General features: G+C 30.6%; 1 protein-coding gene across 4 annotated transcripts in view; it reads right to left on the reverse strand.

The window, feature by feature from the left end:
• Positions 1–24,633, reverse strand: part of LOC115880828 (b(0,+)-type amino acid transporter 1) — a 91,905-nt gene that overhangs the window by 22,747 nt on the left and 44,525 nt on the right. For 3 of the 4 annotated variants that reach the window (XM_030898125.1, XM_030898126.1, XM_030898127.1), the window contains exons 2-4: positions 16,069–16,317; positions 7,359–7,460; positions 5,534–5,776 (exon numbers count right to left, since the gene is read on the reverse strand). In XM_030898125.1, the coding sequence (XP_030753985.1) occupies positions 5,534–5,776; positions 7,359–7,460; positions 16,069–16,317 (594 nt within the window). Of the gene's footprint in view, positions 1–5,533; positions 5,777–7,358; positions 7,461–16,068; positions 16,318–23,343; positions 23,483–24,633 lie in introns of those variants that run through there. The other variant, XM_030898124.1, reaches the window with a different exon arrangement.

A 24,633-nucleotide genomic window follows, 5' to 3' on the forward strand; every position in this document is an offset into this window, starting at 1 on the left:
TATTGAAAATATATCCACTATATTCTTTAGCTCGGAACAATTTTTGTCTACTGTCAAAAGCAAAATGGCGAGGAAAGATTAAACATTTTTACTTTTAAACGTTGACATTTCTGTTTTGGAGGCACCCATTATATTCAAAATTTAAATTAAAAAAGTGAAAGTTAAAAACCTTAAAATTTAAGAAAACCTTAAATAATAACCAAGTTATTTTCCAGTTATACATATTAATAAAATCCATAACACAAAAATGTAATTCTCCGCCACTGAAAAGCATTGTTATTTTTCCCATGATTCAACTCTGAGCTAATTAATTCTCGGCTGTGTCATTATTATCCATTCTTTCTCTACACTGTCTTTTCAAAACATCAACAAATGCCTAAAACCAGAATTTTTATTCAATGTCAAGTACATTTTATCTCATAAAGCCTTTTTGAAAATTCTCCTTTTTAAATGAACCCTATCCCAGTTAATTCATAGAGTTTTCTGTATTTTTCCAATGCTAAAATGTATTTTTAAATCCTCCTTAAAAAAATATCCAATTTTAATAAATCCTTTTCCTTTAAAACACAATATTTCGACAGATAGAAATTGTTTTTTTCAATTTTTCCTGTATTTTTAATAACACAAAAAGAATGGGGAATTTAAAAACTACTTCATATTTTTATTAGTATAATAACAGCGCTTCAAATAATACCTTATGATCGAAAAAAAAAACGGCGTTAGCGATGACTATGAAAGGAGAATCGCTGTCATTTTTTGTATGTAAAATTATACAGGGTGTTTCAAAACAAATGCGAAAAACTTCAAGGGGCGATTCCTTGTTCAAAATAAAGGGTAGTTTGCTTCATAAACGTTGGGTCAAAAGTCAACCATTAGGGAGATATTGCGGTACAAAGATGGCGGAAAAATAATGTTTTTATTTTTTATCTTGAAAACGAAAGAGATAGTCTAATGAAATTTTATGGGAGCATTACTGTTACGAAAACACACTTTCTGGTAATTTTTTCACTTCTTTAAAGTGAGTGGAAGGGGTTGAAATAAACTACCCTTATCATTCTTGTTAACGAAATTTAAAGAAAAATCTTATCAAACACATGCAAAAAAATGATTTGATAGCTTGGTTTATTTAGAAACTTTTTTATCCCTTGTGTTTCTTTGATAAAACTCGCCGATTTGAAATTAAAAAATAACATGTAAAGCATTACATGTCAGGATCAAAAACATTTTTAGATAAAGAATCTAGTGATAATAACGATAATAATAAGAATCTAGATAATAACGTATTGCAGTAGAGTAATGTCAATAAAATAATATTAGAAACATCCTAAAAAGTGACAGCGGCCGACTAGATTTTTTCCTAAATAAATTAGAGCAGCCCACTAGATTCTTTATCTAAAAATGTTTTTTGTCCTGATATGTAATGTTTTACATTTTATATTTTAATTTCAAATCGGTGAGTTTTATCAAAAAATCACAAGAGATAAAAAAGTTTCTAAACAAACTAAACTATCCAAATTAATTTTTTTGCATGTGTTTGATGAGCTTTTTTTTTAATTTCGTTAACAAGAATGATAACAAGAATGATAAATGAAATAAACTACCCCTGTTTATTTCAACAACTTCCACTCATTTTAAAAAAGTGAGAAAATTACCAGAAAGTATGTTTTCATAACAGTAATGCTTCCATAAAATTTCATTAGTCTATCATTTTTCGTTTTCAAGATAAAGAATAAAAACATTATTTTTCCGCCATCTTTGTACCTCGATATCTCCCTAATGGTTGACTTTTGATCCAACGTTTATAAAGCAAACTACCCTTTATTTTGAACAAGGAATCACCCCCTGAAGTTTTTCGCATTTGTTTTGAAACACCCTGTATATTCCCCATATAATTTTACATCAATTCATCGTCATTTCCAAGCCAACTGGACGCCGTTATTTTAGATTATACGATAGTTCGGATATTTAAAATTAGATTTAAGGAATAAAACACAAAAAGGAATCGTATAAACAAAAAGTAAAACCCAACGTTTATAACTAACATATTTTCTTAATGTAATATTCCAAAATCAAAAATTGCAATTTTTCCTTATCTTCTAATTGGAAATATAAGCACTGCATTTTTCTCTGGTTGTCAAACATTTTTACTTTTAATTGTTGATATATCTGTTTTGGGTTAAACAAAATTGTTTAATATGGTCTCTCGAAAAAAGTGTTTTTGCGCGCTACACGTGAAACTATAAACTGTCACCTGGTGTTTGTTCAACATATTTTATATTCATAAAATGCATTGAACAGTGAAATAAAACATATTGATTTGTATTGACATAGAAAGTTGATGATAGTGTCACGAATACGAAACGTCGAATTGCAAATTTAACTTTGCAAATGCCAATGTGAAAATTATTTTCAACTATAATCTCAATTAACACTACAATTTTAGAAAAACTAAAAAAAAAGATGTTATTTTTCATTTTGTGGTTCAGTCAAGATAGTTTCATACAGAACAGAGACAAAGTAAAAGGTAATAATATACTTAATATGTATATTATTATCTTTTAGTACTTCAAAGTATTACTTTTAAATTATTATTTTATTACTTCATATTAAATTACTTCAAAATAAATATAAATCAATTTTTAATTTATCTATTTTTATTTATTTTAAAAAGAGATGTAAATATGACCCTGTTTAGAATTTTGCTACGATTGCTTTTGTCTACATCAGATATAAATGAAACGAAATACTTGCCTTGTTCGTAACTGCAAAACGACTGCAACAATAACTTTTCAAGACAGAGTGGTTTCTGTTACGATATTTTACAGTGCAACCATTCATTCGTTTAATATAATAAAAGAATATCTATAAAAAAGACCAAAAAGGAGCTAACCTTAGCTGTTACAAACTGCAATTCTAAGATATATAATTTTAAATTAAAGTTAAAAGCGGGTATTTTTACAAACAATATTAAATATTTTTATTTTTTGAGCTAGAACAACCGACGAGGTTCAAAAAGTCGTAGACCACCATCACTGAATGGTACGACATGCTCTTACAGTACTGTATTACAGTACATCATGCATGTATCCTTCTTTATGTAAAGCGCCATTAACATCCAAATACTCAATAATTTAGCTCAAATAAGATTAAATTTTCCAATATCCACCCGTTTCTTTAAAAACCCTGTATTTCCACTAATAATACACATGTCAAAGTGAATAAAAAATAAAATCTTCAGAAAAAGGCGGCAATTTCATATCACAAAATGTCTTCAATAATAATAATTGTTAGTTGCTCACTCCATAGAGTATCTAATAAAATATTGAAAATTTCTTCCTTTCCAACTCTATATGATAAGGACGAATAGTAATTATAATATGAATCAATTTTTTAAAAATGGCAATAAGTCAGAGGTATGTAATGAATATTGATGTGAAACTTTGTTGTCTACATTTTGCCAGTTCCCTAAGGCTGGACGCACACAGAGACTGTTTCTTACTTTTGTTAAGCTGCATTTAGAACCTCGCAATTAGTGGAATAAGTTAGTGGTTTCAATTAGCTTAGAAGTTTGTTCCTCTAATTTGAATGTAAGCATTCAGAACGTCAAACTTAGTGGAAGGAATTTTCAATTAGTTGAAAAAGTTACCAAGCTTTTAACTTTTCCACTAATTATACTTCAAAATTTGCGAGGAATGTCATTTTGGTCTTTGATTATCATCCGTCAGGAGAAAATAAAGTTGAAAATCAAAATTTTATTGTTTTATTCTTTCCAAATCTGTATGATAAGGACGAATTGTAATTATAATATGCATCAATTTTTTAAAAATAGCAATAAGTCAGAAGTATTATATGTAATGATTATTGATGTGAAACTTTGTTGTCTACATTTTGCCAGTTTCCTGAGGCTGGACGCACACAGAGACTGTTTCTTACTTTGGTTAAGCTGCATTCAGAACCTCGCAATTAGTGGAATAAGTTAGTGGTTTCAATTAGCCTAGAAGTTTGTTCCTCTAATTTGAATGTAAGAATTCAGAACGTCAAAATTAGTGGAAGGAATTTTCAATTAGTTGAAAAAGTAAATTTGATCGTCTGTTTTTCGTGTCTTGTCCTGGTCGGTTAAAAGATGCCCAAATCGTATTTTTAATCATATCTCAATTTTTTCAAATGGAACGAGGGTGGCTTATTAGCATATTTGGAAAAAGCATTTTTTTACGAATAATTTGGTACCACATAATATTTGGTATTTCGAGTTAAATTGTCGTTATGAATTGCATGTTGTAATTTCAAATAAACCATATTTGAAAATGTCAAAAGTTGACATACGATATGTCATTCTATTCGGAGTGTCATTTTCTATCGAATAAAGTAACAAAATACCGAAGGTGCTATTTAAAGATAAAAAGTTGTAGTCATTTCCGGTTAAACGGGAAGTAGCCGAAAACAATTGAATACGTCAATCAATCCTAATTTATGTCATATACTAAGATACCAAAACTCGATTTTTTGTGAGACAAATAAAATATAAACCGACTATGGGGTAGGGGATATCCAATATATCGATTTTTATCAAAATCGACAACTTTGAAATTTTTTTGACAGCTGTCAAATTTGACAGCTCAATTTTTTTTTTCTTTCATTTTAGCCCATTGCCATCCTATATATCGATTTTTATCAAAATACTAAAGCTTTTTTATGAATTTTCACTTTTCTACTAATTATAGATACTTCAAAATTTGCGATGAAAGTTATTTTGGGCTTTGATTATCATCCGTCAAGAAAAATTGTGGTTAGAAAAGTTGATTATTTAATAAGCTAAAAATTAGGCTTTCTCTATGGACACAACTGACTACTGCAAGCTGTTGCTAGGATATTCTATTAATTTTAATTATGTTTATTTAGATATTGTGAATGATCGTAAACTAAAAAGTATAAAGTGTTATTGAAACCACTAATTTATTCCACTAATTACGAGATTCTGAATGAAGCTTTAACTTTTTTTATAATCATTCACAATGTCTAAACTAATACATTTAAAATTAATAGAATATCCTAGCAACAGCTTGTGGTAGTCAGTTGTATCCATAGAGAAAGCCTAATAATTAGCTTATAATACCATAAAATAATAAATTATAAGATACAAAACAATCTTGACGGAATTTCTCTTGATGATGATGATGAAGGCCAACATGACATTACTCCATTACTCGCAAATTTTGAAATATAATTAGTGGAAAAAGTTAAAAGTTTGTTAACTTTTTCTACTAACTGAAAATTAAGATCACTAATTTTTGACATTTTAAATTGAAATTACAGGAAAAAACGTCTACGCTAATTAAAACTAGATTACAGTTGGGGGTTGGAACTTTTGGTGTTACAACAGCAAAATAAAACACTAATTCACCACAATACACCAAAACACTTTTACTTTTGCACTGGATGCGCGTTTCACTAACCAGGTTAGCATTATCAGCATATAATTAAAACTAAACTTTAGAGAGAAAACTCTAAAGTTAAAATAACAAGTAAAACTTACTCATTGCTAGCAGGGCAACCATTTTGACGACGATTTCCGGCGGCTCGCACTCGGTTACGAATGCCTCCACCGCGTACTTGCCGAAACTCAGGCAGATTATGGCCATTTGGGATGGTTTCAGCACCAGGGTACTGGCCCAGGAGAAGAGGAACGCCGGCGGTGCCCCGAAAGCGTCCATGAAATAAGCATACTCGGCTCCGGACGACGTGTTCATGGTGCCTAGTTCGGCATAGGACAATGCACCTGTAATTCGTAAGATATAATATACAGGATTGTTCACCACATACGACACATAGTATTGTAGCTAAACGATTAGATTTTTACAAATTGTAAGTTTTGGGTTCGTTAAAGGAGTATTAGAACTACAATTTATAAATATTAATAAATAAAAAATATCAAAGTTGTATTTTTTTAAATGGAACACCCTGTATATTATTACATTTTTAGTTACTACTATTAAAATAAAGGTAAATTTGATTAAGGTTTATCACACTTAAACATTACCGTTTTTGAAATATTTTCAATTTTATGAAATTGCAGTAAAAAATTTAAGGCTTTAGTTCTCCAAGCGTATCAGAGTTTTTAATACTAAATATTTACTGAAGATTGTTTATTGATCAGATATGGTGTTGCCATAATAAAAATTTTACTACCTAATACAGAGTGTCCAAAAATTTATATTAAATAATTACTAGCTTTAAACTACAATAACTTGTTTAATTTAAATGGAACACTCTGTATATTTTACGTGAATCAGATGCACAATTTAATTGCCAATCAAATTGTGTTATACCATTTTTTACCTACCTCTTCAAGTTTTCGTAGAAAATGCATTTTCTTATAATTTAGAACTCATTTATCACTATACCCATAGAATATTGACATTTTAGATTTTTTTAAAGCAACATAATTATTATGTACAAAATGTACAGATGGCAAAAATAGTAATATTGCAAGCCCATTTGTTTACAAAAAGAAAACAATTTAAATCTTTGTAAAAGAGTATACCTACCAATTAAATAGACCACCATTATTTCCGCTCAAAAATTAGTTAATTACATACTTATTATTATTACATACAATAACTGTTTTAATAATTAATAAATTATTCTAAATAAATGTGGATTTGACTCAGAAATCAATATATGTAATAATAAGTTATGAAAATAAACGTCTCTGTTTTGGAGCAATTATTATTAATCAACGTAAACAGTCAATTAATGTAGTTTGAATACTGGGATCATATTAATTGGTCCTCTTTAACAAAAAATATTTAAACAGTTTTTTATTTTTTAATGAAATAAGCAAGCTATATGGACAATATTAGTATCTGGTACTCTTTGAAAATTTGTTACATCTTTAAAAATATAATCTAAAATGTCAATATTCCATGGGTATATTGATAAATGAGGTCTAAATTATAAAAAAATGCATTTTCTAGGAAAATTTGAAGAGATAGGTAAAAAATAGTTGTAGTACTAATACAATTTGATAGACAATTAAATTGTGCATCTGATTCTCGTAACAAATACAGGATGTTCCATTTAAATTAAACAAATTATTACCGTTTAAAGCTAGTAATTATTTAATATAAATTTTTAGACATTCTGTATAAGGTAGTATTTTGTTTATTATTGCAACACAATATCTGATCAATAAATAAACTTCAGTAAATATTTAATATTAAAAACTTTGATACCCTTGGATAAACGATGCCTTATTTTTTTACTGCAATTTCACAAAATTAAACTGACTACTAACTATTAAACTAATTTAAACGCTAATAATGTATGACCCAAAAAAATATAGATAAAAGTTGTCTTACCTAACAGGGATAACAACCCGCAAGACATCCATATCACAAAGCTCATACCAATTGAGCCAGTTCTTTCCAACAAACCCGATGGGGAGACGAAAATTCCAGACCCTAAAATTATAAAATAATTAGATATAAAAATAATCGAAAGCAAACCAAAAACATACGCAGTTACCTATAAAACAAATACCCCAGAATAATTTTTTATTGTTATTTTAAACCGCATTATATGCATGCATAGGCAATACTTATTTCACCATGAAATATAAGAAGAATAGAAAACAAATTGGTACATTTTTATTTGGAAAACAAACTGAAAATTGAAAGTTTTAAAACTTTTGGTGCTATTCGGCCAGATTTAATGTACAATATTATTTTTAAATAATATCTACACCTTTACGACCGGTTTATTTATTGAACAAAACCTGGGCAAACCTGAGTATCGGCAGTGAAATAGAAGTCTAAAAAACGGTTCTGCAGTGGCATTTTACATAATTAAAGTAATAAAATAACGTAATAAATTTGATAGTAATAACGTAGCAACATAGTACAACATACCTTCACTGCTTAATTTTTTTTAAAAAATCGCTTCTGAAGCTGTATTCGTTACAAAAATCAACTTTTGATATATTGCTGCAACATCAAAAGTTATACCTACGTATATATAATAATAACCAGTAATGTTTTAATCAAAACAAATAACTTAAAAACAACCTGGAATTTTTCTTTAAAATGATTACACTCAAAAGTTTTCACTACTGACTCAATGTCTATTTTTTCTAAAGCATACCATCGTTATGATAGAGAAAAATAACTTGTAATTAATTAATGGAATATTTTCTTTAAGCTTGTTGAAAACCAAAGATTGTAAATCAGTTTCTAAATGTGCTAAAAAATTCTGAAATTATTTGAATAATTTTATTCAATATTTCTGTATTATTTCATTGTTAAACTTTTTATATTAATCAAGCTTCAATTTAATTTGTAACGCTCGTGTGTAAAGCCCGATCCAGACATAACGTTTTATTTCAAAAATGATTGAGAAAAAACACGGTTTTTATTCAAAAAGATCAGTAGCGGCAAACCTAATATGCTTTTCTGAATTTGTCACAGATGCGTTGGACTCACAGCGACAGGTTGATGCGGTTTATACAGATCCTTAGCAGAACATTGTCTTAATGAAAATATTTTAATGAGCATATTATAACTGTTTTTCTCCATTGTAGAATTTGAATTTATACTGATGATATTAAAATTTTTAAAATTATTGAATCTGTTAATGATTGGTGAATTCATCACCAGCAGCAGGAACGTATCACCAGCTTTTCCGCTATTGCTGGACAAGTAAAAATGGCGGTGCTGCCAAAGGATTGCCCAGAGGCAGCACTGACCATGCACCGACCAGCAAACGGATCTAGAAGAGGCATTACTAGATGAAGAAGTAGCAGGCGGATTGCAACACAACCATCCAAAAAATGTGGGTCAACTGCGATTTGCGGGGATAGACTTTAGATGACTAGATTGTGCATCTCAAAAATCGGCGGATTGGTTGGTGGAAACGGCACCTAAGCTTAAGAATTGGCAGGGGCTGGGACTGGTTGCAGTGAAGGGAGAAAACATCCCTAAAGAAACGACCATCACGGACTTTGTGCCGAGGAGCAAAGGGGAAGGCGCCATCTACCTGCTGAGCCTTATCCAAGCACAGAACTCCAATGTAGGGACATGGAGTTGACTAGTCATCAACTCGAGAGAGGAGGGCCATGGTCAGGTCTTCACGATAGGAATTGACCTCAAATCCAAGGAGGCAATAGAGAAAGAGAGACATATCCCGTATTATAGATTTGGGACAACATTAGCATCAGGTCTAAACAGAGTAGGAGAATAGTAGTAGTAAATGGGGAATGAATTTAGTTTTAAATATCTTCGGAAATGCTTAAAGATATAGGTTCTTGAGGAGCGGTTCGAAATCAGAGCGTCAAAATGACTTATGATTTTTACTTTTTGCTTCACGTTTAAAAAGTTTCTTTTTAAAAATTCGATTTAGTTTTTGCTTTTAATTTATCACATTATATTGTAGACTATACTGGTAAAATTTCACAGCTCTTCTAGATAATTCAGGAATGTTACTGTCACAATTAAAATGTTTTAACAACAGAAATGGTGCTAACTGAAATGAACAAATTCTCCGCCTACTGTATTGTTGTTTTCATTGGAGTTGGCGTATTTAAATATGTATTTCTCAAAATTGTTAAATACCTTTGATTTATGGTTAAAACAAGAGATGAGCAAAACTTCGATTCTCCAATCGCAATTGAAACTGCGATTGCGATTTTTAAATCGCCGCGACTGTAACCTGCGATTGCCATTTTAATATTTAAATATTGTACTAGGCATTCTATTCGGAGAGTGTCATCTTCTTTCCAATAAAGTAGAAAAATACGGAGGGTGCCATTTAAAAATCAAAAATTGTAGTCATTTCCGGTGAAACAGGAAGTGATCGAAACGAATTAAATACGCCAATCAATTCTAATTTATGTCATATGGTCCATTGAAGCTATAAAATGCTTCAATGGACCACAAAATTACATTCGCAACAAAATCGCAAATCGCAACGCCTAAAAATTCAAACTCGCACATAGAAGGTTATCACGGTCCTAGTTTACAAAATCACAATCGCAACAAAATTGCAAATCATAAATCGCAACTATAGTAATATTGGTTGCCTAAATTGAAACTCGCAAACAGAAGAAATCGCAAATCGCAGCAAAATCGCAAATCGCAACTATAGTAATATTGGTTGCCTAAATTGAAACTCGCAAATAGTAAAAATCGCAGTCGCGGTTTCCTATGAGAGCCAATCGCAGGTTGCGACTTTGATTCTTGAATCGCTGTTTGCGATTTGTTGCTCATCTCTAGTTATAAATCCATCATCCATTATAAACGATTGCGTAACATTGCAAATAAAAATGCCATTATTATTTAGGATGAAAAAGTACAGCGCAATATCGTAGTAGGTATATCATAATCCATTATATTAGCAGTTTATTAAAGCCAACAAACAATTAAAGAAACACGCATCACTAATATTAAATTGCACAGTTTGTATTATTATGCACACATTTATGGGAGCAATATAGTGCAATTTTGTATGCATGTGGTAAGGAAGTTCTTAAACATTAAAAAAATCGCAATAAAATTCGTACTTTAATATTATTTACCATTGAATCATTTTTTTTCTAAATAGAATATCCACACATGTATGTATTTAATAGTATAGATAGATTTAACACAAAAAAAATTTCTATTGTTTTTTGATCGCTTTTGATCACTAAAAAAATTCAGTTAGCAAATTAAAGGACTTTTACAATTTTATCTTGTTCTAAAATGAATCAGCGTCTTGTTTTAATTTTCTATTTTACAAATTCTCATATTTATATTAAAAATTTAATTTTTAGACTCAAAATATGTAAATGTACTAATACTAATTTATAAAATTGTCACTGGAAATATAGAAGAATACATATACAAGGTGGTTCGAATTGTATTCCGGAAACTTCGGCAGCATATTCTGCAGATAAAAATAAGTAAAAAAGTTCGTATAATTGTATGTCCTAAAATGCTTAGTTTCAGAGATACAGGGTGTAGAAGTTTCATTTTTATTTCGATTTTTTCTAAATAATTTCTGCAGTAAAGTCAATATCTGGATAAAAATTGGTATCTGGGAGTTTTTTGACATGAGAAATTTGATGTTGATGTCAATATGACTCCTACTAGTAGAGGGCGCCACCTACATATTTTTTAACTGGTTTGAAGAGTAATAACTTTTCGCCCGTACCTGTATAAAACTACTGAGTAAAAAAATATACATTTATGACGTTTTTTACGTCAAAAAGATCTCTTGGTAAAAATCGCTACGAGTAATGGTTTTCGAGATATTTGGAATCGAAATTATCAATACCTGTCATCATTGCCATAAATTAAATATATTGACTAAATAGTTATTAGACTGAAATCATAAATTTTAAATGTTTTTGTGTCAAAAGTTCAACAGAAACTTTTTTATCATTATTTTTTGCAGTAAAAATTATGATTTCTTTAAAAAAATAAAAATTTCTCAAATTTATCATTTCAGTGAAATAACTATCTACTCAACGTGTTTATTTTTCGTCAATAATGACATGTACTGACTATTTCCATTCTAAATATCTTAAGAACGGTTGCTCGTAGCGCTTTTTACAAAGAGATATTTTTTGCGTAAAATGTCACAGAGATCGGTAGTTTTATGGACAATTTATGGACATTTTCGGTTGTGTATGGACAAAAAGTTATTACGGTTCAAAACAGTGAAAACACATGTAGGTGGCGCCCTCTACCAGTAGGAGTCATATTGACATCAAAATCAAATTTCTCATGTCAAAAAACTCCCAGATACCAATTTTCATCCAAATATTGACTTTACTTCAGAAATTATTTGGAAAAAAACGAAATAAAAATTAAACTTCTTCGCCCTGTATCTCTGAAACTAAGCATTTTAGGATACACATTTATAAGAACTTTTTTACTTATTTTTACCTGCAGAATATGCTGCCGAAGTTTCCGGAATACAGTTCGGACCACCCTATATTTGGGACAATTGATACACAGCTCGAGATCTCTACTAAAAGACATCAACAGAAGAATTCAGTTGGAATGGAGTACTTGTGCAAGAAACTCAATCATATTCAAATCTAGAATGCCACTTTATCTAAAGAAGAAAACATTCGACAAATGTGTACTACCAGTGATGACCTATACATATAAAACCTGGACACTTAAAGCGGACATCATAAGAAAACTGCAGGTCGCATAACGCTCAATGGAACGAAATATGCTAGGAATAACCAAGAGAGACCGTAAAAGAATACAGTGGATACGGTAAAAGACGTCATACATAATAGATATCATCCACAGAGTCAAATCCCTCAAGTGGCAATGGGCAGGACATCTGGCAAGAAGAACGGACAACAGATGGAGCACAAAAATTACAGCATGGTACCCACGAGGAATTAAGAGACTTAGTAGGCAATGAAGAGATAAATGTACCTAATCTTAGACACTGGTACGATAAAAGGAGTGAAATCTAGTAAATATCTTGGAATAATATTTAATAAAAAAGGAAACAGCGAAAATGAAATACAAGAACGAGTAAATAAGGGTAGAACAGTAACCAGAACATTGAACTCCCTTCTCTGGAATAAACAAATTAAAAGATCCACAAAAAAACGCATTTATAGTAGCCTAGTCCAAAGTGTAACCCTCTACGGTTCGGAAATATGAGATGTTGACAAAAGCCAATAAAAATAAACTTATGACAACTGAAATGGGATTTTTTAAGAAGAAGCTGCGGGCGATCAAAACTAGAAAGAATAAGGAACGACGACATCAGAATGCAGATGCAAATGGACAGACACATACACGAAGACATAGAAAAAAGACAACTAACATGGTTTGGACATGTGAAGAGAATAAACGTTGACAGATGGCCCAGAAAGATATTAGAATGGACGCCTTTGGAAAGAAGAAAGAGAGGACGGCCCAGAAGGAGTTGGCGGGATGACATCAATCAGGCGATGACCTCGACAAACTTAGATGAAGACGAGGTTTTTGATAGGAAAGGATGGAAATTGGGGACGGAGAGACGGCAATAGCTGTAGAAATCCGTTATATATACCTATATATAGAAGAAAACCAAACCTGAGATGGGACCATGATATTAGGAAATTATGTAGCAGGGATAACTTAATTATTAGCACAGTAATCTTCCTTAAAATTAATCACCCCTTTATGTATATTATGAACGAACGTAGTTTTTTTAATATACGAAACCTCTGTAGGTAACCTATTGAGAGTTATATTATTTTTTAAGTTAATTCTTTTAAATAATAACTCAAACACAGCTGTTGGTTTATTAGTTATTCACTACTCAACTCCTGAATCAGGAGACAACATATTCATTGAAATTGAAATTATGTTAAAATATGATAATTAATATCTGAGCTTTAGAATAAAGAGAATATCTACCATACGATCGAAAAAATAAACGGCGTCAGGGTTGGCTTGGAAATGAAGATCGCTGTGAATATCATCAATCGTCATTTACAAGCCAACTTGGAGAAAATACAATATAGGTATTCCTATTAAAGGTTGATTCTCACTATACCTTCCGTTTCTATTCGATATCCATTCCATATCCGTTCCGTATTTTTTATAGCATTGACGCTATACGTAAGCTTCCGTTCCGTATCAGTTCCATACTTTTTATTGTACAATTTATATCATTACGAAAGTTTTATTTTAAAAATTTGTATCTTTTGAAAAATGTAATAGATTTAATTAAGGGGTGAAAGAATAAATAAATGTCAGCAAAATTTTAACAGAGCTGGTACAAGTGTAAGAACTTAACAACGCTGTTTCCGATACGGTTCAGTCCGTCCGACAAAAAAATGTATGGAAAGAAAGGATATGGAACGGAAGGGAAACGGAACGGATAGTATCCATTGTCCTATTCATTTACATGATATAATATTTTATGCAAACGGAAAAGAAACGGAAGGGAGCTGATATGGAAGGTATATTGAGAATCAACCTTAATACCTAATTTGGCCTTCTGTTCAAACAAAATTTGGCAGGTTGTGGAGGTTATAGGTATTAAATTATTATACAAAGTATTGCGTTATAAAAAAGGTTTATCTGAAATATGGTTCGATGACCAAACAGGATAAATAGTTTTTTACTATCAATTGTCATCAGATATTAATATTTATTTTTAATGTATTTCACACAAGTCTAAATATTATTTTACTTCGTATAATTAGTCATTTACATTTAAGTCAACAACTAAATTAGGATGAGTAAATTTGTCAGCAAAACATAGACTGTCTAAATGGAATGTCCTTGTGATACAAACAATCTTTATCAGATCTGTGTAGCTGGATCCCGGTGTATATTTATCCCTCAAAATCCCGATATTAAATCTCAAGATAATAATATTTATAGCAAAATGCCGTTTAACAATCGTAACTTTTTCAGAAGTTGTGAAAATCATAATTATTTTGTACAAAATTACTCTGTTTGGTATCTTCAAATTCCTGTATAGTGTCAAAATAACATTTTTGCTGGTATTTGTTGTAGCTTTCTCTGGGCCGTATTATAAATTTTACTAATTTGAAAGTAGATTTTTGCAAATAACTTTTAAATGCCTATTCAAAATGAAACGAAATTCTAGAAAAACGTACAACTTTAATGCCTCTTCAAAAAAATTTAATACTACTTTTGCGTAAAATTATCTGGGGAGATAATATTTGACCTTTACAAAATTTACATAGGATTTCCTATGCCCCGTGTTGGAAGGAAGTTCTTATAATTTCATTAAAAAATCGCAATGAAATTCGTATTGTAACATTATTTACCATTGAATCATTTTTTTTTCTAAATAGAATATCCACATATATGTATTTAATAGCATAGATAGTTGATTTAACACAAAAAAAAAATTATTGTTTTTTGGGCGCATCACCAGAAAAATTCAGTTAGCAAATTAAAAGACTACATTTTTTATCTTGCTCTAAAATAAATCAGCCTCTTGTTCTAATTTTCTATTTTACAAATTTTCCTATTTATATTGAAAATTTAATTTTTAGACTCAAAATATGTACTAATAAGCTTTACTTACGTATTTGCTCTATTTTGTTTTTTTTGCAACAAAAATTGTAAACATTTTTTGTTACTTATGAATTGAAACATTTTATTTTACTTATGTTATTTTGTTTTGTCTATTTTTATAAATCTCTTTTCTCATTTTCTTTTTGATATAGTATGTAGCTGCATTTTTATTAAGTATTTCTTTAGATGAAATTTCTGATTCCAATAATCAATCCCAGGATCCCGGGATTATAGGTTCTAATTCGGGGATTTCAGAACAAGATTCCGATTCCGAAAATTGGAAACACTAATTGTATGTATAGGCTATACCTATAACAATGCGGGAATAATATTTGTAGCAAAATGCCGTTTAACAATAGTAACCTTTTCAGTTGTGAAAATCATAATTATTTTATACAAAATTACTCTGTTTGGTACCTTCAAATTCTTGTATAGTATGAAAATAACATTTTTGCTAGTATTTATTGTAGCTTTTTCTGGGTCGTATTATAAATTTTACTAATTTGAAGGTGGATTTTTGCAAATAACTTTTAAATGCCTATTCAAAATGAAACGAAATTCTAGAAAAACGTACAACTTTAATGCCTCTTCAAAAAGTCTAATACAAACTTTTGACAGCCCCATGTTTAAGGCAGCAAATTTTTATCAAAGATAACAGTTTTAAGCATGCTGAAATTACTTCCAAATTCCTATATTTTTTTACATATCGCAATACTATTCCAGTTTATTTGGTACTTATTGAATTGTAATAACCGCTTCCTCTAGAAGAGACTTGTCGTTAGTGGGAACATTAACAGTGCAAGTTTCAAGAAACCAACCCCAAAAGGAACTACAGAAGATGCAGCTGACACTTGCGCGAGCCCAGCTTCCACAAGTGGCACACAAGCTACCAACTCCTGTAGTAATGGTCGGGAACCTACTTTATTTCGTACTTATTGAATCGTAGTTAGAACTGTATATTAGATTCTTTTATTTCATGATTCTCTTATTAACATATTAGGAGATAGAAGATACTCACCGATCATCGTTCCGACAATTAAAGCCACCCCACTGACGAGTCCCACCCGTCTCTTGAGGTGAATAGGGTCATTCTCAGTTGGGCCCGGCCCCTCCAGCTGGTCAGGCCCCGCTCCGCAGGCCTTCTCCTGGGCGCCCCCGCCGTTTCTCTGGTCGCCCCCGCCGCCCCCGGTCCCGAATCCGGTGTTGGTGCTGACGCCGTTGTGGCCGAGGCCGCCCCCCCGGCTGCCACGCCATTGAACGCCGCTTTCTGAAAATACACAACAAAAAAGAGGTTAGAAAAAATGGTGAATTAAATATTTTATACAATAAGGTATCGTCAAATAACAGTCCAGAGAATAACAGTTTGAAAATAACAGTGCGCTGATAGGGTTAGGTAGTGATGTGAAGTTGGCATCGCTTAGTAATGGGCGAGACTGGCCTTAGTTTTGTAAAAAAAGCAAGACTAAGGCCGACCAGTGGAAGACTTCCACAAGACCAAGATCAATAATGCAAGACCCTTGCAGTCTTACATTATTATTCATTTTTATGTGATATAAAAAATTACTTATTTGATCAAAATGATGTTTTAATTTAATACACAAATTCCGTCTATTATATAAAACGTAAAAGAAAAAAATGCTGATTCAATGTAACATATTGAAAACTAAAAATTTTTGTCAAATAAATATTGTAGATATTAATTGAAAATAACAGTGTTCTGACAGTGATGGTTCGTTATGTTATGTCGGCATCTATCTCGGCCACTAAATTTTAACGAACTCGAAATAGTGGTTTGAATATATCAGTTTTAATAAGAAATAATCAAACAGTCGTTATTTTCGAAAAATAACAGTTCGAAAATAATAATGCACTGACAGTGATGGTTCGTTATGTGAAGTATCGCTGCGTCGCTAAATTTTAAAGAGCCCGCAATAGTGGTTTGAATATATCAGTTATAATAAGAAATCATCAAACAGTCGTTACTTACTAAAAATAACAGTTTGGAAATAACAGTGCTCTAACCGTGATGGTTCGTTATATGCGCGATAGAGGTTTAAATATATAATATATAATAAGAAATCATGATAAGTCGATACTTAAAAAAAACAGTTTGAAAATAACAATTCTCTGAGACCGCAACAGTTGCAACAGTTGTTATGTATTATTTTATTACCATTAATTCCAAAAGAAAATAACAACTTAGAAAATAACAGTCCCAAATTTTACTGCGTTCGTAAATAACAGTTCTTCCAAAAAATAACAGGTAGGAAAATATAGATGGGCTGACTACCACTCGCGATATAACCTCAGAATCGTCTCGTCACGAGTTTTAGCAAGCTTGTAACAGTTGTTACTTATTACTTTCAAAAGGCAATAACAATTATGAACATATCAGTCTTAAATTTAACGGTGCATACAACTCTACAGTTCTTCCAAAAAATAACATGTATAAAAATAACGGTAATTATAGTCATGCTTTTTAATTGAATCCTTTACAGTATATTCACCATGTATATTTCAAACAAAGATTAATATATCTTACATAGTGGATGGATCTATTATTAGACATAAGTTCCAGAGGATCAACAAACAATGTCCACTAAACTGGATATCTCACGATCACAACCCCGATTATCCAACAACTTAATTTACTACGTCTTATTTTATAAAAGAAAAATATATCTATAACAGAAAATACCTGTTGATTTATTGAGATCTCTACTCCAATTTCATGATATGAATCAACAATTTGAAGTGTTATCAAACAAATTACATTTATTATGGTAGCGGCTCTTATACGACTCGCAGGCTCCAAGGAGAACGATAGTTTGTATTGAAATGAAATTTTGTGAGCGTATGTAGGTTAAAAAATGTCTGTATCTATGTGGCGGATTCATCTTTCCAAAAAAATCCTGTATGGGTATTTCGCCACTGCACTGTAAGAAAATCCAAAAAATAAAATAATTATTTTTTGTAAACACTTCTGGCGTTAAACCTAAACGGACGCTGCTTATCAGAAGTTATGTTTACGGTAATACAAATTTGCCTAACAAAGCAAAAAAAATGCTTAACGTTTCGGAAAGTTATCTCTTTCCGTCGTCGGAAGCAAAAAAATACAAAGAATAAAGAAAAAAAACTATTTAAAATATTTAAATTCAACTATTCGAGAACACTTTACTTTTTTAAAACAGATACGTCTACAAGAAACCAAAACAACAGAACGTCAACGGTTTCTTGTAGACGTATCTGTTTTAAAAAAGTAAAATGTTCTCGAATAGTTGAATTTAAATTTTTTAAATAGTTTTTTTTTCCTTTATTCTTTTTATTTTTTTGCTTCCGACGACGGAAAGAGATAACTTTCCGAAACGTTAAGCATTTTTTTTTGCTTTGTTAGGCAAATTTGTATTACCGTAAACATAACTTCTGACAAGCAGTGTCCGTTTAGGTTTAACGCAGAAGTGTTTACAGAAAATAATTATTTTATTTTGTAGATTTTCTTACAGTGCAGTGGCGAAATACCCATAGAGGATTTTTATGTAGGTTAATTTAGAGCACTTTTTAAAAATAAAGAGTTCTACATGGTGTCCTCAAAAAAAGTTCCTTTTTTGTAATGGAACACCCTATATATTAATTGATTTTGGGATTCTAGAAGAAAAATAAAGGTGAGTTTTATTAGAGAAGTATATAACTAAAAGGTAAGGGTTTTGGCTTATATAACATTTTCTAAAAATGGAGCACAATTTTTAAATTTCAATAAAAGCTACTTAAATTGGAATTTACCCGGTATAGCCTAATATGTAGTTGAAATAACTATTGTATTTTAAATCAAATTAAATCTTGACCCAAAAATTTATACAGGGTAAGACAAAATTAATATTAAACATTGGTCACCTCTAAAAGCAAGTTACACTTTTATTTTAAATGGAACACCCAGTATATTGTTCCGATATTCAAGGGGGAATTAATTTCCCTTCAAAATACTATTAAGGTTGCCTACTTCTATAACAAAGATTTTGCTAGATATTTTCATTTTTATGATTCAATATCAGTAGATCTTTATTATTTGATCAAATCTAGGTGCCTGTGATGTGTCTGACGTTACTTCAACATACCTGTATAATTAGATAAATTTTTACAACTAATTATCATTTTATGTTTGTTAAAACCGAAAATATTCTCAGAAATTACCAAAACTGGAAACTTATCGTAGATCAAAGAGAATTGATATGATTCTATTAGTTAGTGAATGTAGTGTGCATTAACCAATTAATAGAATACTTAAATGCTCTTGATTTTATCGTCTGGGTTTTTATTTTTTATGCGGATATATTAAAGAGAGTGTTTACAAAACTCGACCAACTATTGTCGACAACATGAGAGAAATAAGTGTAGCTGCTTTTCGAAGTAGAACTCCACATATGCCTTTTAACATGAAATGATCTGTTGAAAAGAGAATAATTTTATGCAGTGAATAGGAAAGGAAGCAATTTGAGCGTTTAGTTTTATCTAGCTAATTGTTGTTACAATACGTTTATATCTATAGTCTGTCCAACGACAAAATCCTTGACAGTGATAGATGTGTCTGTCATTTTAATTCCAAAGTAGTTTATTTTATTTTACAAAGAAATAAGTTGGTACAATTGGAACGCATAATTAATACATTTAAATTTTGAGCGAGAAGTGATTACTTCAAAATATTGTGAAAAAAACTGTATAAAACTGAAAAAATCTAATATTGGTTAATTAACTTTAATCTTAATTTGTTTCTGCAGTACTAAAATGTATTATTTACCTGTCGTGTGATGTTATTTTACAGATACTCCAGTTTTTGGTACATATACGAGATGGTATACAACTTTATTTGTGGCTAATACAACTCTCTGGCCATAGTCTCTGGTAAACTGTGCACCAAATATTAACTGTAAACTATGGTCTGGGTCAACACTTAATTTTCCCTCGAGTTTTCCTCCACTTAATTTTAAAAAAGGCGAAACACAAGTAACAACACAGTCCAAAATGCAAAATGCAAAATATTTATCATTTCTATTTGACATAATTTGACACAAAATTATAACCTATAATTTGGCAAGAGTTTGACAATTCTCAAAAATCTTAAGTCGAGTTCGTACGCATAGGCGTCCGTTTGTCGTTCATCGTTGCGTCAAACCTTTGGTCAAACCAATAATATTGAAATAGGATCTGTCATTTTTAAAATAAACCAATAAAACTGGTTAAAAACAATAAGAGACGACGCATGACGTATTTATTTATAAACCCATTCATAGTTAACTTAAAAAATATTAGAAACTTTTTTTAGTGAAATAAATGGATTGGTATGGAAGTCATCTGCTTTTTTTCTGTCATCGTCTGTCGAAATCTTACCTGAGGAAAAAAACAGAGTATAGTTTTAATTCTGTAATAATAAAAATATATCTTAAACGTATATCTTTTTATTATCGTTGAGTATTTTACTCTACATTCTTTAATTTTTGTTAAATTAACAAAAGCTATATCACAGCCAACTAGACTTTTTCAAACAATAAAGATCTACTGTCGCAAAATCATGAAAATAAAAATATCTAGGAAAATCTTTGTCTGGGGGATAGGCAACCGTAATAAAATTTTCAAGATATATGAATTCTCCATTGAATACCAGAGTAATATACTGGGTGTTCTATACATTTAAAATAAAGGAGTAACTTGCTTTTAAATGTGACCCATGTTCAATATTAATTTTGTCTCACACCGTATAACTTTTCGGGTCAAATTTTAAATGGGTTTAACATACCTACATTGATTATTGCAATTAAATGTCAGGCTATACAGGGTAAATTATAATTTAGGTAGCTGTTATTGTAATTTAAAATTTATTCTTCATTTTCACAAAATGTGAAATATGTAAAAATCCTTACGTTTTAGGCATATGCTGCTTTAATTAAACTTACCTTTATTTTTTACCTAGAATCCGAAAATCGCTTTTGCCGTTCTATTCCATATTAACTGAAATTTTGCCAAAAACACTAGGATAGGATAACAGAATAAGCCCGAGAAGGAAAATTTACATTACCTAATACAGGGTAAACTTTATGGCGTCCCTAAGATCGCAATATTTACAATGCTATATCTCATTTTTTTTAAATGTAAGACCCCGTATATTATTTTTCTTTTAGATACAGAATTAAAAAAAAATGAAAAATAACATACCTACATGATGTCTTATTTAAAGAAATAGCGATACAGCGCTTTAAATATTGTAATTTTGACAACGCCATAAGAAATACCTAATATAGGATATTGTAAATTTTCCTTCGCAGATTTATTTTGTGATCCTTGGTATTTGAAAAAATACAGCTAAGTTTTTATTATATATTCACTCCAGTTTTTAAACACTTTTCGGATATAGTGTTTTTAACCGTTTTTCACCGTTTTTCGGTTATGTTTAAAGTTTTAATAAATAAGAAATAAAATAGCAACACCGCATAGTGCTTCAAATAAAAATAATGTACTATATGTAGAATTTGAATCCAATTGTGTACAGGGTGGGTCAAATTCGACGCTTTTAAATGGAAACACCCTTTTCTATAGGAGATAAACGAAAACTAATATCGGTGTCTGGAGCTCAATGTTCATCAAAAACATGATGGTGAAAACCGCACATCAATATCTGTTACCGTTTCGGAGTTACGGGGTGTTTTTCGAAAATGTGCATTTTTAACAAATCGCTGGTGCTTGGAAACTTTTTTGCTTTGGAAAATTTTATATTTCCATGAAAACATTTCCAAAGCATCTTTTTACGTAGAATTTAATGGTTTGGTTAAATATTATACTTAATTTTTTTAAAATTAATAATTTAAGAGTTATCAACAGAAAAATTGATTTTTTATTTGGGACACCCTCTATATTTTTAATTAACTGAAAAGAATTTAAAATTACCATTCCAAAAATATAGCACACTTGATATTTTGTCATAATCCCCTTTGAAATACAGAGTTTTTAAAAGTTCGCCACTTTTAACTAGTAGGCTTTGGACCCCTTATTGATGATATTCCCTTAATGGAACTCGAAAACATATTTTTCCAGCAAGACGACGCACCGCCTCTGGACGCTGAAGTTATCAGCAAATTTTCAGCCAATTTCAAGAATATTTGAATAGTTAACCAAGATCCCAGCCGTTGGCCGTCGAGGCCGCCTGACTTAGTGTCCATGGATCTAATCCTATGGATATATTTGCAGAAGAATAAAGGTTCCTCATTCTTCCGTATAATCTAGACAAGAATTAGAAATACTTAGAAGTTATGAGAGGGTACCTTTCACCCCCTCTGAGTTAATGAATTCCGCGAGAAATGTTCAAAAACTGTCCCGTCTGTCCATAACAGAAGACGGTCGATATGTCGAACACTTGTAGCAAAACCTCATGTCTTAGTTTGCTATTTATTTTTATTGTTATTAGATATAGTTTAAATGTGTTGATGTTGGTTAAATATATTTTAAATTGTTATAAAATTCTGCATCTCTCATAGCAAATATTATTTCCCTTTTAATTGATGCTCACAGCTAGAATTTGTTTGCATTACAGCCGGTGCCGTTCAAAGCCTACTTATTTAAAGCGGGCGAATTTTTATTTTTTTATATACTCTATATCTCGAAGTGAAATCGAGCAAAATATCAAGTGTGTTATATTTTTGGAAAGGTAATTTTAAATTATTTTCTATAAATTAAAAATATACAGGGTGTCCCATATAAAAAATCAAATTTTCTGTTGGTAATTCTTAAATTATTAATTTTAAAAATATTATACTTAAACCATTAAATTCTACGTAAAAAGGTGCTTTGGAAATGTTTTCATAAAAATACAAAATTTTCCATAGCAAAAAAGTTACAGCGATTTGAGTTGTAACTAAAGTTGTAATTGAGTTAAAAATGCATATTTTTGAAAAACACCCCGTAACTCCGAAACGGTAACAGATATCGATTTGCGGTTTTCACCATCATGTTTTTTACAAAAATTGAGCTCCAGACACCGATATTAATTTTTGTCTATCTCTTATAGAAAAGGGTGTTTCCATTTAAAAGCGTCGAATTTGACCCACCCTGTACAGAAAAATAGGGGATACAATTTAAAAAAAAATCTCTTTATCATATTTTTTTTTGGGACACCCAATATTCAACAAAATATTTTTTGAATATCCACCATTATAAACCATGCAATTTATAAAACTTTTTTCATATCTTTGTCACACACGACGATATTGGACTTCCTCGAAATAAAGCCCTGTATATTTAATGAATGTACCTGTTGGTTCATTGTGAACTCCGCCAGTTTTTCTGATTTCGTGATAGATTCCACAATCGAACAAGTCCCTAATCGCATTGAACATTCTCATTCACACCGCATCAACACTCGCGAATACCGATCACTACTACACGCCGGAAAATTCAGAAATTTGCCAAGACACCGATTCGGACCCTCTCAATTTGACGCCATTAGAGATGCGGCACCGAGCCAAATTTTCGGATTTTACAAGCTTATTTTAGTAGACAAAACAAGTGGGATAATATAATATGTAATTCTATTTGTTTACGTTATTTCCTTTATTTTTGAAATCAAAGACCTCAAACAGGTAATCAGAATTTTATCGAAACAATGAATGAGATTTTATACGATCAGATTCACCATTTTTGTTTCGGTTAAATCATTTAATAGTTTTATAACAAATGAAAAACATAATATTTATAGAGAAATTGGTATAATTGGTAAAAACAAAAAGATATATTTTACAAAAAATATTTTGAAAAGGATAATATGACTGGAGAAATCCAGGAGGATATCTAGTGCTTTTGAGAAAAAAAAATATTTAAAATTTTTTGAGGAAAAAAAACTGCCTGTCAAAAAAAGTGTATATTGCTTAAACGCGTCAAATATAGTGATTAGCACAGATATAGCGCCATAAAGAAAAGACATCAGGCTATTTATTTCAAAAATTAAATTGTTCGAATGTCATAATATATAGTATTGGCCGTAGCTGTCATTGAATTGAACGAAAAAATTCATTCATTTTTTGCAAATAGAAACCCACTTTTTTATTTCACTAAGAACAGGCTTTTTAATCCGTTACTTTATACATGTTTCTATAGTAAAAGTAAATAGTTTTTAGGTTTTTAAACATTTAGTATTAAAGCGTACAATTTTTTAATTTTAACCAGTAGCCTATGACTTTAAAACATCAAGTGATGTGAAACAATATCTGGTCATGTCATTTCCAAGCAAACTTTGAGCCTTTTTTGATTATAAATAATATCAACTATTAAATATCACTAAAGAGCAAAAATACAAGATATATTTTTATAAATACAGTTTATAAAGCGTTAAGGTAGCAGTATTTATAATATACAGGGTGGCGCACCTCATTCGCCTCGGTTGATTATACGAAAACGGGAAGATGTAGAAACAAAATATTTTATGGGTATATGTGGGGAGGTAATGTGCATAATTTAAAATTATTTTGAAATGTACATGGTGTTTCAGAACTAAGATCCATACCAAAGTTATATTTTTTCTTATGGAACACCCGGTATTTTATTT

The sequence above is a fragment of the Sitophilus oryzae genome, unplaced genomic scaffold, assembly GCF_002938485.1.
Source record: "Sitophilus oryzae breed Bouriz unplaced genomic scaffold, Soryzae_2.0 scaffold_165_pilon_pilon, whole genome shotgun sequence".
NCBI lineage: Eukaryota > Metazoa > Arthropoda > Insecta > Coleoptera > Curculionidae > Sitophilus > Sitophilus oryzae.